We start from the raw sequence: 12761 nt of genomic DNA, 5'->3' as shown, positions 1-12761 counted from the left end.
TCAGGATACTAATACCAATCTGTCATTCATAAACACGAATCATTTCTTCCAAGGTGTATTTATCAGGTGGCCGCATCAATCCAGCTGAGAGAATTTGATATGTCAACTCATTTTTGAATTCGCTGTACAAAAATATAAACTTATAATCTTATATATAAAATTGAATTTGTGTTTGTTTGTTTGTCGGTTTATTTGTTAGTTCTGTATAGATTCAAAAACGGCGGAACCGATTACCTTGAAATTGTCACAGATTGTGTAGGTTGGTCTGGAAGGAAACATAGGATATATCAATTTTTGATAGCGGGAGCGGGGCGGACGCTCCCCCTTACCTCAAAAGTACTTCCCAAAAATAAAAGTGGACCGATCGACACAATATGGAATTCAAATGAAAGGTATTCAAGAGTTGAGTACGAATTTTATAATAAATGTTTGGTCGAAGTACCTGGGGGGCCGCTCCAGCCCCAAAACCCCCTAAAAAAGGTTTATTTGACGGTTATGACAATATAGGACTCAAATGAAAGGTATTTGGGAGTAGATTACGAATATGGTCATGAAGTAGGAATAGGCTTTATAATTTATTGATATCAAAAAGGGGCAGACCCTCCACCTTTACTCCAAAAACACCACCAAAAATCAAAAGTGGACCGATAAGGACAATATGGGTATCAAATGAAAAGTATGCGGGAGTAGATAACGAATCTGACATACAAATTCATGTCGAAGTATAAGGGGTCACCCACCCCCACAAAAACGCCAAAATGGACACATTAGCCAATTATGGATACATGGGACTCGGTTTGTTTGTTCCGTATAAAAAACGGCAAAACCAATTTTCTCGACATTTTCACATATTGCGTAGGTTGGTCTGGAAGGAAACATAGGCTATATAATTTTTCAGTATCAGAAGGGGGACGGATCCTCCCCCTTATACCAAAAACACAACCCAAAATCAAAAGTGGACCGATCGGAACAATATAGATATCAAATGAATGGTATTGGAGAGTAGAATACGAATATGGTATTAAAATTTGATTTTAGGTGCCCATCGGACCGCCCCAACCCCAAAACTCCCCCAAACAGACATATTGGACGTTCATTTTCATAGGGGGCTCAAATGAAATGTATTCGGGAGTAGATTTCGAATCTGGCATACAAAATCAGATCGAAGTTTAGGGAGGTCATGCCACCCCTCAAAAACGCCATTAGACCCATTATGACTATATGATACTTGGCTGAACCGATTTTCTTAAAATTTTCATTGATTGTGTTCGTTTATCTGGATGAAAACATAGGCTATATAATTTTTAGATATCGGTTGGAGGCGGATATTGGAGACCAAAAAACGAATATGGTATTAAAATTTGGGTTCAAGTACCTAGCTGTGCCATCCCTCCCTAATGAGAACATTACCCTTAGGAAGAACATTACCACCAGGAACCGAGAAGGGGCAAATTCTCACACATCAATGAGTGCTTTCCGATTCAAGTTTAAACTCAATGATAAGGGACCTTTTTTATAGCCAAGTCAGAACGGCATGGCATTTTACCTCACAAATGTCGCCAACATTAAGAGGGGATAAACACCGCTTTATTCGATGTTCTCGCCAGGATTCGAACGAGTTCAGCGTCATAGGCTACAATGGCACTACTTCGATATCCGCATCAAGGGCGAAATGTCCCCACCCTAAAAAAAGGAAGGCGCAGCGGAGCAGGCCCAGTCCAGCTAGTAATTTATAAATTGTGATTGCTGCTGTTATGGGTTTTAAACTAAGAGTACATAATGGCACGCATCTTACAACCTCATTCACTATAAGTTTCACTCAGGGAACTTAGGTCTATTGCGTCCCCCCGAAAAATCCAAAAAGCGCAGAAGAACAGTGATAAAATTTAAGTCAATACATTGCCAGACATTAAAATGAAAAAGATTTGGAGCCAACATGCATGACTAAACGACCGCGAGGTCTGGAGAAGCTCCCTCCAAATACAATTTAAAGCTATAATAGTCAAGAATGGCGAAAGGACTTTTGCATGAATATAATTTAGACAGGAAAATAGATTTTGTGTAGCCATAATCCTGCATCTACTTTCGAAATTTCAGGGCAGACTCATAATAGGTGCTCAACTCTCCATGACTCCTCCTCCTCATCCCTACAAATCAAGCCTAAGTCCGCCATGTCGTGAACATTGTGAACATTTTTAAATATGTGTTATCTTGACGCTCAAAAATTAATAAACTTCTTTTTTCTCGCTCTGATTGGTCGAAACAAATTTGCCGAAAATTTTAAATGTCAGGTCGAATCGAACTTTCTTTGCCTTATTTACAAATACTGACATATCAAATTTCAAAAAATATGCTTTGTTGTAGCAATTCGCCTCCCTGGCAACCATAGACATCATAAACACTATAAATTGCCAAGGAAACTCCATAACAATTTTATTTATTCACAAACAACATATCAGACTCCTTTCAAAAATTCTAAATCTTCCATACATCTAATCAGCTGAAATTTATTGCAAAAACTCTTTAGAAAATATGTGCGAGAATTATTGCAACGTATATGAGACCTTTAATCCCGAAAAGGAATACCAGAAATTTCTAAAACGCAAGCCCATAGTACAAACTGCCAAGTTATATGAAGAGCTGCAGACCAGGGAAAAAGTCAATCAAAATCAACGTAAGTGAAAGGATTACAGAGTTTGTGGATGACATTATGGTTTAATGGTTTGCCTCCTTGTATTTTGATAGCAAATAATTTCAAAGGCTATGGCGTTGAAGCTGATCAGAACACCATGTACCGCACTTGCAATTCCGACTATGGATACTATGCCCCAAACCCTTATACAATACCTTCACGTTATCATCCTTTATCGCAAAGGTTCTCCAATGAACTTCATCGCTGTGGCATGTATCGTAATTTCTCTTTGAACACTAACATGGACCGAAGATCCTATTGAAATTGTATTAATGTGGAGGTGGATAAATACATTTGTAAATCAATAAAAACTATTTTGAAGTCCATAAAATATCACTGTTTTGATATGGATTTTTTTTCAAAATTTTATCATAAAAAAAAATTGGCAGAAATTTTATTTATATTGAAACATTTTTTACAATTGAATGGAAAATTTTTTCAAATTCATTTGCTAGGAAAAATCCTCCATTTTCTTTTTACCAAAATTTCAGTTTTTAAGACGATATAGCCATGTCCGATTTAAGCTCTTATATCCACAAAAGGCGTATATGACCTGATTTTGCTGAAATTTGGTACAGCGAGTTATATTCACATCCTTGACATCGATACTGAGTAGATATACAACGATTTTTTTTGTCGTGTTCCTTATTTGTGTGTTCCTTATAGACTCAAAAAGGGCTGAACCGATTTTCTTGAAATTTTTACAGATGGTGCATAATGATCCAATGGTGAAAATAGGGTACTACATTTTTTGATATCTGAAGGGGGAGCGGACCCTCCCCCTTACCCAAATTTTCAGAAATACCAGATCTCGGTGATGGGTGGTGCGATTTAAGCGAAATTTGGTGTGCTCTCTAAAAGTTACCTAAAAATAAAAATTTGGTATCCTAATTTCAGATGGGGTACCTAGGGGGCAGGCCCACCCCCAAAACCTACCAAATATATATAGACCAAACATGACAATATGGAACTCAAATTAAAGGTATTTAAGAGTAGAAAACGTAACTGATATCCAATTGTCAGACCAAGTGTTTGGGGGACCACCCCAACCCCCAAAACACCCCTTAATCGGATATATTTACCGACCTTGGTAATATGGGACCCAAATGAGAGGTATTTGCGAGTAGAATACGAATTTGGAACCCAAATGTGCGACTAAGTTTCCGGGGGTGCACCCCTTACGCAAAACAACCCCCAAACAGGACTTATTTACTGATAATGGCAATATGGGGCTCAAATAAAAGGTAATTTAAGTCTAGAATACGAATTTGACATTCAATTTGGTGGGACCAAGTGGGCCGCCCCTTCCAAAAACAACCACCAAAGAGGACAAATTTACTACAATAGCAAAAGTAAAGCACGAATCTGATATCAACATTCGGGAAAAAGTGTGTATGGGGCCACCCCACCCCCATAACACCACCCATATAGGACGTATTTGCTGACCATTCCAATATGGGGCTGTAATAAGAAGTATTTCAGAGCAGAATACGAATCTGATATATATTTTCAGGGCCAAGGCACTGAATGGCCGCCCCATCCCCCAAAACACCCCCGGTCATGTTTGCCGACTATGGAAATAAGGGGCTCAAATGAAAGGTATTTGGGAGTAGACCACGAATCTTCGGAACCAACTGCCCAGGGGACATCCCACCCCCATAACAACACTCAAATAGGACGTATTTGCTCATCATGACAATTTTGGGTCTTAAAGGAGTGGATCTCGATATTGATAGTTTTTAGGGCCCATTACCCTAAACCGGACATATTTGCTGACTTTTGCATTAAAGGGTTTAAATGAAAGGTATTTGAGATCAGAAAACAAATTTGATATCCAATTTTGAGGTCAATGGCAATATGGGGTTCAAATAAATGATATTTGAGAGTAGAGCACGATGCTGATATATTTTCAGGGCTAAGAGCCCCACCCCACTTCCAAAAACACCCCTAAATCGGGCATATTCACCAACCACATCAATGTGGTGTTCAAATGAAAGGTATTGCGGGTTTACCCCTTCCCAAAAACATCCCACAAACAACAATTATTTACTGACCATCGCAATATGGGGCTCAAATAAAGGTATTTGGGAGTAGAATACGAATCTGATATCCAAAAGTGGGACCATGTATTTGGAGCACCGCCCCTTTCCCAAAACAACCCCCAAAGAGTACAAATTTCGGGGCCAAATGTTTGAGGTCGCATCATCCCATAAACTCCCCTTAAACCAAAGGCACGCCCGAAAACACCCCTGAATCGGACATCACGATAATATCGAGCTGAAATAAACATCCCACAAACAACAATTATTTACTGACCATCGCAATATGGGGCTCAAATAAAGGTATTTGGGAGTAGAATACGAATCTGATATCCAAAAGTGGGACCATGTATTTGGAGCACCGCCCCTTTCCCAAAACAACCCCCAAAGAGTACAAATTTCGGGGCCAAATGTTTGAGGTCGCATCATCCCATAAACTCCCCTTAAACCAAAGGCACGCCCGAAAACACCCCTGAATCGGACATCACGATAATATCGAGCTGAAATAAACACTTTTAATAATGGAGTATATCTAACACCCAAACGTTAATGACCCTAAACCCTCCGAGGCAATTCATAGACCAGTAAAGATCATATGGGATGCAGATAAAGGCATATATATTGCTATGCTTTTGCGATATACATTTAATATTTTCGTTGCATGGTAATTCGTTTAAAGCTCTTTAATTGTCGTAAGTTAATATTCCAAGGATAATTTTGTTCCATATAAAGTAAAGGGTGATTTTTTTGAGGTTAGGATTTTCATGCATTAGTATTTGACAGATCACGTGGGATTTCAGACATGGTGTCAAAGAGAAAGATGCTCAGTATGCTTTGACATTTCATCATGAATAGACTTACTAACGAGCAAAAGGCGCAGCAGAGCGGGCACGATTCAGCCAGTGTCCTATAAATTTGCCAAATTTTATCGAAATTGTTTAATGGCCAATTTACAGGGCACATCATGATGCGTGATCATTGTAGGAGTATTGATGCACATGTACACATGACCATCAATCGTGGCTGAAAAATCAAAATCATTTAATTTTGTTCGATGATTGGTGTCTATCGATTACCGTTTACAGAGAAATGTGTAATCATTACTTGACAGATTTTGAAAAACATATTCTGTCCAAGAAAATATTATGAAAGAGCAGAAAAGTAAGAAAAATTAAATAAATTCAAAGAAAAGAACAATCCGATGTACCGTTTTTGGCAAAGCTGTAATCAACACGTACACATGGTGAGAATGATCATGATGTGTCGTATAATAGACCTATAAAAAAAATGTTATCCAAAATAAATTTTCTGTTCTCTCTTTTTTTACCTATGACTGACATTTACTTTCATTTTATTTTTTAAAAGTTATTGTTCAGAAGATTGCCCAAAAATGAGGTAAGCAAAATAAAATAAAAGTTAGAAACCATCAATCGATATTTCTTAGCCCTTATAGTTCAATTAAAACCCTTTTAGGTAATCTGCTGTTGGATATCTACGGCCTAAGGGCACCATATGACAACAAGCAACAAAAGCGCTTACAAGCTAGCAAAGGTTTTCCATGTTTACGAATTAATTCAAGCCTCAATCAATATGATATTGAAAAACTAAAGCATACTTCCATCCTTTTACAAAATGAAATACGTCTGATGTCCTGTTTGTTGCAACAGGCCCTAACCGAAAGCGAAAGATATCGATGGCATCAAAAATGTTTGTGTAAACACGTCAATGCGTTGTTACACTGCATTACCCACCACAAAGGTAAGTTAGTACCGTTATTTGACACTGCCAGAAGTGTGGCCACTGTTTCGTAATTGCCATTGCGCAATTGCTGTTATTGTCATTTGATAGCTGTCATTTGCACAGGCAGAAAGGAGATTTCTTCAGTAGACATTCAGTTTTCATTTCAGTCGTCGTCGACTTTTGCTCCGATAAGCAGTTAACAAATTTAGGGTAATCAACTAAACACCAACACTCGAACACACTCATTTGTGGAATAAACATCCTTGATATTTTGCAAAGCAAATACTAATACACAAAAAATTGGTGAAAAATTTCCCCCCAAAGCATGAAAATAGAATACTTCTTAATCGGGTTAAAGTTTCAAATGACCTCCTAGAAAATGGTGACATTAACAATCCTCTAAACTCAAAGATAGACCCTAAGGGCCTGTCTGCATGGGAAAAAATCGATTAAACCTTAGCCATGGCTGCTGATTAAGACGGCTAATTAGAATTGTGAGCTTCTTATAAAATAGAAAGATTAATTAATATCAAATGTGGCTGTGTCTGCTGCGTGTGTTTAGTGTTATATAAAGAAAGTAGAAAAAAAACACGGAAAAGCCACACTACTAGCAAACATATGTATGTAAATAGTACATATTATATTCATACATATGTATGTATGTCTGTATATATACAAAATATAACGAGAAAAAAATTCTAAAGTGTTGCTCTAAGCAAGTGTGTAAGTGTGTGTGAGTGTATATTCCTCTGTTTCTTGTGTGTGCATTTCTTTATGAACTACTACCAACTACCTCGAAATCAATGAAGAAGAATTCCCACTAACCAACCAAGCAAGCAGCCAGCCAGCCAGTCAGTCAGCCAACGAAGCGACCATCCAAACAAGCCAACACATTGGATCCATTAAAAGGGTCAAGGTTGACTCTTGCACAAAAATAATGCAAACACACTAAATAATACAACCATGAATAGTGAGTGAGTGTGTATGTATGTATGAGTGTATGTGTGTGTGTGTATAGATATGTGTTTATGTGCGTGCCTATGCATGTATTTCCGTCAAATCTTTTTGTGAAAAAGCGTAAAAGCATATCGTCGTCGTCGCCGCAATCGTCGTCATCATTTGCCATAACACCAAAACACACAGACACAAAACAGGCATTACGGCCACAGCGCATATAAGCCACACTTGGTGGTCTAATCGTGCTGCAGCCTACAGCCACTGCATGCAATCACACTTCATAGATATGTAGCAACAATATGATGATAACACAAACATCCACATACACACATGTACACATATACAACACTTACCAGCAAATACGCTTTAATCATCAAAAACAAAAACAAAGCAATATAAAAAAAATAATTAGAACACAGTTTAACCGACATTTTCTATTCTCTTTTGGGCCTTACAATCCTTCTTAACCCTAACAACAACAACAACAACTAACTACTACTGCAATGACTTTGCAAACCTAAAAACTTAACAATAACAACAGTGCATTTATTATTAATCTCGACAAAATGTAAAGAGGTAAAATCATCCACCTCAACCTTCTTCGCCTAAACAAAACTGAGGACACACACACTCTATCCCCCTCTCAAACACACACAGTGACGGCAAAGTGGTGGTGTAGAGCAAATCACAGAGCTCAGCTTTGCTAAAAACAGCTTAGCTCCTGCGGCAATCCTTCCAGGTGGAACATGGGTAAATATCAACATGACTATTTTTCAATAACAGCGCTGCATTGAAAAAAAAAACATCCAAGAACCAAATGCACTTTTTCACATTGGCAAAACATCAAAATCAAATTGTCTGCCGTTCCTACATCACTTCGCCTTCAGCTTCATTACCTTCGCTCTTCGCCCCTCAAACATTATCTATGTCACCCACAACTCACTCTTTATCTCTTTGTGTCACTCTCGTTCAAGTTCTCCTTCAAAACCCAACTCGCATTGAATCACTGCTTTGTGCTCTGTGTGCGTGCGTGTGTGTCTGTCTATCATAGCCATAATAATGAACCCTCACTCTCGCTCTTTGTATAGACGTAGAGGCGTGTGTGTATGACATACCAATGTATTATCTATCTCTGCTTCAGAATGGATACGTAGCAAAAACAGCTCGTCATCACTTCATGCATACATATATATGTACATCTATCTTTCTACACTATGTATCAATGGTCATACAAACAGCCAAACATGTACTATATACACACATGTTTAATACACACATATACCTTCTAAACGATTCAAATTGTAAGAAAGTTTTCACATGCAATCCAGCCTTGACCAAAATTCAAAGGAGTACATCCAAAAAAACAACACAAAGAATAAAACGAAAAGGCTAAATTGCAAATTAAAATGGAAAAGAAAATCGGTCAAGACCGATTACATGATACTCTATCCTCCAAGCACCGGATATGAACAATAGTTTTGCCAACAACTTAATTTAAAATAAAAAGAAAACACAAGCTGTGTTATCCGTTTTTCAAGGACTTCCGTTTTGTGTGTCATCACCATCTGTTGGTTTTAAAACAAGGCTTTTCGAAATGGTTTCTAATGGGTCGTTCACACCTTAAGATTATATGGATATGAATAATCCATGTAAAGGGTATGTATTGTGAATGTCCAAAGGGTAGCTTACAATTATAGTGGGGATAGTTGACTCCTCAGAAATATTTGTTTGTTCCATAGCTTAGTCAAAGATTTTCTTCTTGGGTCAGCACTTCCTTATTATATCCTTCACCATAAGATGAGGGTATACAAATATGGACATACCGTTTATAACACATCGTCCGTCCGTCTATCGAAAGCATGCATGAGCCTCTAGAGGGCGTATTTGTTATCAGATTTGGCTGAACATTTTGCACATAAAGTTTTGGGGTGCCAAGTATGGTGCCCATGTAAACCGATCGTCGATTTGACTTCTCGCTTTTAAATCCCCTTAAACGACAAGCAAACATTATGAGAGACATTATGAGTAAATATTTGAGCTTTTTAACAGCTTTGTTGTGTTGTAGCGCTGAGTAGACAAGGCCTGGAGGGCAGGTTACTTTTTATTATGAAGTCGATAGTGGCATGGGCGGATTAAAATCCGCACCCTCTTTTCACCCAAAATCTCTGGTGAGACTCGAACCCACGATCACCGAATGGGGGAGGTTATAACCCTGAAAAACAAGAAATAAAAATTTTTCTCTGGGGCTCGGCACTATCGCCCTTTGTACGCTTAGAGAGTTTCAGTACAATAGAGCTTCAGAGGGTCCAAAGTCTTGCCTTGGAATCATGGGATCGTTGCAGTCCACATCTCTGGCAGGTCGGTAGCCGCGGCAACGAAAGGAAAGGACAGGAAAGGAAAGGTAAGGAAAGGAAAGGAAAGGAAAGGAAAGGAAAGGAAAGGAAAGGAAAGGAAAGGAAAGGAAAGGAAAGGAAAGGAAAGGAAAGGAAAGGAAAGGAAAGGAAAGGAAAGAAAGGAAAGGAAAGGAAAGGAAGGAAAGGAAAGGAAAGGAAAGGAAAGGAAAGGAAAGGAAAGGAAAGGAAAGGAAAGGAAAGGAAGGAAAGGAAAGGAAAGGAAAGGAAAGGAAAGGAAAGGAAAGGAAAGAAGGAAAGGAAAGGAAAGGAAAGGAAAGGAAAGGAAAGGAAAGAAGAAAGGAAAGGAAAGGAAAGGAAAGGAAAGGAAAGGAAAGGAAAGGAAAGGAAAGGAAAGGAAAGGAAAGGAAAGGAAAGGAAAGGAAAGGAAAGGAAAGGAAAGGAAAGGAAAGGAAAGGAAAGGAAAGGAAAGGAAAGGAAAGGAAAGGAAAGGAAAGGAAAGGAAAGGAAAGGAAAGGAAAGGAAAGGAAAGGAAAGGAAAGGAAAGGAAAGGAAAGGAAAGGAAAGGAAAGGAAAGGAAAGGAAAGGAAAGGAAAGGAAAGGAAAGGAAAGGAAAGGAAAGGAAAGGAAAGGAAAGGAAAGGAAAGGAAAGGAAAGGAAAGGAAAGGACGCCAGTTCTATAGCCGGGTAAACCACATGAACGAACTTTCCTCGTAGCTCTCGACTTCACTATTCTGTTCAATGACATCGTTGAGTCGGATCTCCCGAGTTCGATGAAGTGTTGGATTGTGAAATGTATGTGCGGCCGATAATTGTGTGTGGAGTTCAGGAATACGAAGTCGAAATGCCGTAGAGTTAAACGGGGAGTCCCACTAGCAGGTGTTCTCATCCCAATTCTTGTTTAAAGGTATTTGACTCGGTCGACCCCAACATTTTGTTCAATTATATCATGGAATGTGATATACCGAACTCGACGAAGAGTTGGTTTGTGCTCTGAGTTCGGACATACGAAGTCAAAATGGACATACCATATGGGGAGCTCATCTTCTCAATCCAGTTTAACCTCTACCTTTCCAATCTCTCTCAATGTGTCTTAATGCCAGCCCACGCTACCGCGATTTGCGAAAGAGCAAAGAACAAGAACAAAGTCCTAATATCTTTGGCCGGCAACACCTGGAGAGTGGACAAAGAAACCCTGTTGACAACCTAATAGACCACTGGTGATAAACTATGCGGCCTCCGTAACGACCGCGAGGGTGTGCAAAACCCATTGACAAAACCTATAAACCTACAAAAATGTTAAAACCCGGCACCGACCATTTACATGAGGAAACTTGATCCAGGGACAAATATCGCTGCCAACAACTATCTATACGGTTTCTGCTGAGCTGCCATCAAGAGAACCACACGATCTCACAGAGCTGGCCCCCTCTCAGGAACAAGAAGTATAACATCTGAATGCTTAAAAACACAATCTGCCAACATCTCACAGTTCCCTTTTTAACTGTATCTTACAAGGCGGATTTGCAAGATAGCCACCAAAATGCAGTATCTTGTGCGACCTTATCATACCATTGGTGGGTGGTGGGCACCCATTATTGATAACGAGAAAGACCTAACCAGCAGAACCAGAACTATTCTAGCCCAACTGAGATATGTATGGAATAATGGTGGTCCCCAATATCTGCCCTGAATGCAGCATTGACCCCATGACACCAATAAGTTATTTAGATGCACGGCGAAACCATCAAATCTGACTACAGAGGCACTATGGAATTCTCCAATTGAAACGACCAGATTCTTAGAGCTTACCCAATCTTACCTAGCTAGTCTTTTCTTCTCTCTCTACAGGCCCGGCAATGGTCAACACTATTGCCGCGTCACAATGATCTCAGAGAGAGAAGCAAAGACTAGGTTAGGTCTGATTCTATCTCTAAAAATCTGGTCGCTTTAATGGGAGTAATCATAGTGCCTCTGCAGTCAGATTTGATGATTTCGCTGGGCATCTAAATTGGTGTCATGGGGGCAATGCTGCATTCAGATCAGATATTAGGAACTACCATGGTCCCCAGCATTACCGGGTCAGAATGATCTCGGAGAGAGAGAAGAAAAGACTAGGTTGGATTGGGTTAGTTAGTTTGAAAAGAGGGTGCGGATATTAATCCGGCCCGTGCCACTATAGACATTCACCTAAGCCAGTAATCGGGTTGTTGTGCGTTCTAAATACTAAAAAATTTCGAAAAGGAAAATTCAAGTCAAAAATTCTTTGCCACCACCTAAGTGCCGGTGTCTCATCATCTTCTTCACATGCTATCATATTACGCACCTACTTTCCATAAGTGTATGTCGGAGTACAGCCCCAATTACTGTCTCTATATTGACATCTATAAAGGCCGGTGTATCATTCTCTTGAAACACAGCAATCGCTTCCCACTCCTCAATCCCAGGAAAGTGAATTCTGAAGTCCTTTTCGAATCGGTCTCGGTACCAGGTAGTCTGAAACCCTCCTCAGTCTGTCCACCGCATCCATAGTGTCCAGAAGGGAACCTTGCCTTAGACTAAACATGACCTTGACGTCACAGTTCAATATAGACTTTGATATGTTGCAGATCTATCAATGCTATCATTCTCACGTCATTACTGTTAAGACCCAAAAGAAATCCATTTACCACTAGGTTCGAGAATGGGCGAGAACACCCCTCCCTGAGGCGTTCCCTATTTTCTTCCGCCTTCTGACCACACTATCACCAAAGTCCACGTTGATAATCATCTCACGTAGCATACACTCCGTCCACCGGAAGAGACTCGGATGGCCCCCGTGCAGGCAGTGACTGTCGACCCCTCCTCTCGTCTTTAAATGATCCCTCAATATTCAGGAAGGCCGCCATTGCGAACTCCTTAAGTTGGAGAGACGTCTCGACTTTTCGCACCACTTCGGTGAGGACCGTTTCCAATTTCAATAAGTGCAACTTATCCTTAACA

At 39.6% G+C, this 12761-nt stretch overlaps 2 protein-coding genes across 2 annotated transcripts in view; both read left to right on the top strand.

Annotated features, from left to right (window-relative positions):
* Positions 1–2438: 2438 nt before the first annotated feature.
* LOC106080365 (piercer of microtubule wall 1 protein) lies at positions 2439–3023 on the top strand. The gene is made up of 2 exons (XM_013241714.2): positions 2439–2674; positions 2746–3023. The coding sequence occupies exons 1-2, from the start codon at positions 2533–2535 to the stop codon at positions 2952–2954; spliced, it is 351 nt and encodes a 116-aa protein (XP_013097168.1). The 5' UTR covers positions 2439–2532; the 3' UTR covers positions 2955–3023.
* Positions 3024–6395: 3372 nt separating this feature from the next.
* LOC106080369 (microtubule-associated protein futsch) overlaps positions 6396–12761 on the top strand; it is a 47472-nt gene continuing 41106 nt past the window's right edge. The window contains exon 1 of the mRNA XM_013241722.2: positions 6396–6489. The gene's annotated coding sequence lies outside the window, so the exon portion shown is untranslated. The remainder of the gene's footprint in view (positions 6490–12761) is intronic.

Source organism: Stomoxys calcitrans, chromosome 2 (genome assembly GCF_963082655.1).
Source record: "Stomoxys calcitrans chromosome 2, idStoCalc2.1, whole genome shotgun sequence".
NCBI classification, from domain to species: domain Eukaryota; kingdom Metazoa; phylum Arthropoda; class Insecta; order Diptera; family Muscidae; genus Stomoxys; species Stomoxys calcitrans.
This window is presented reverse-complemented; position numbering and strand designations above follow the sequence as displayed.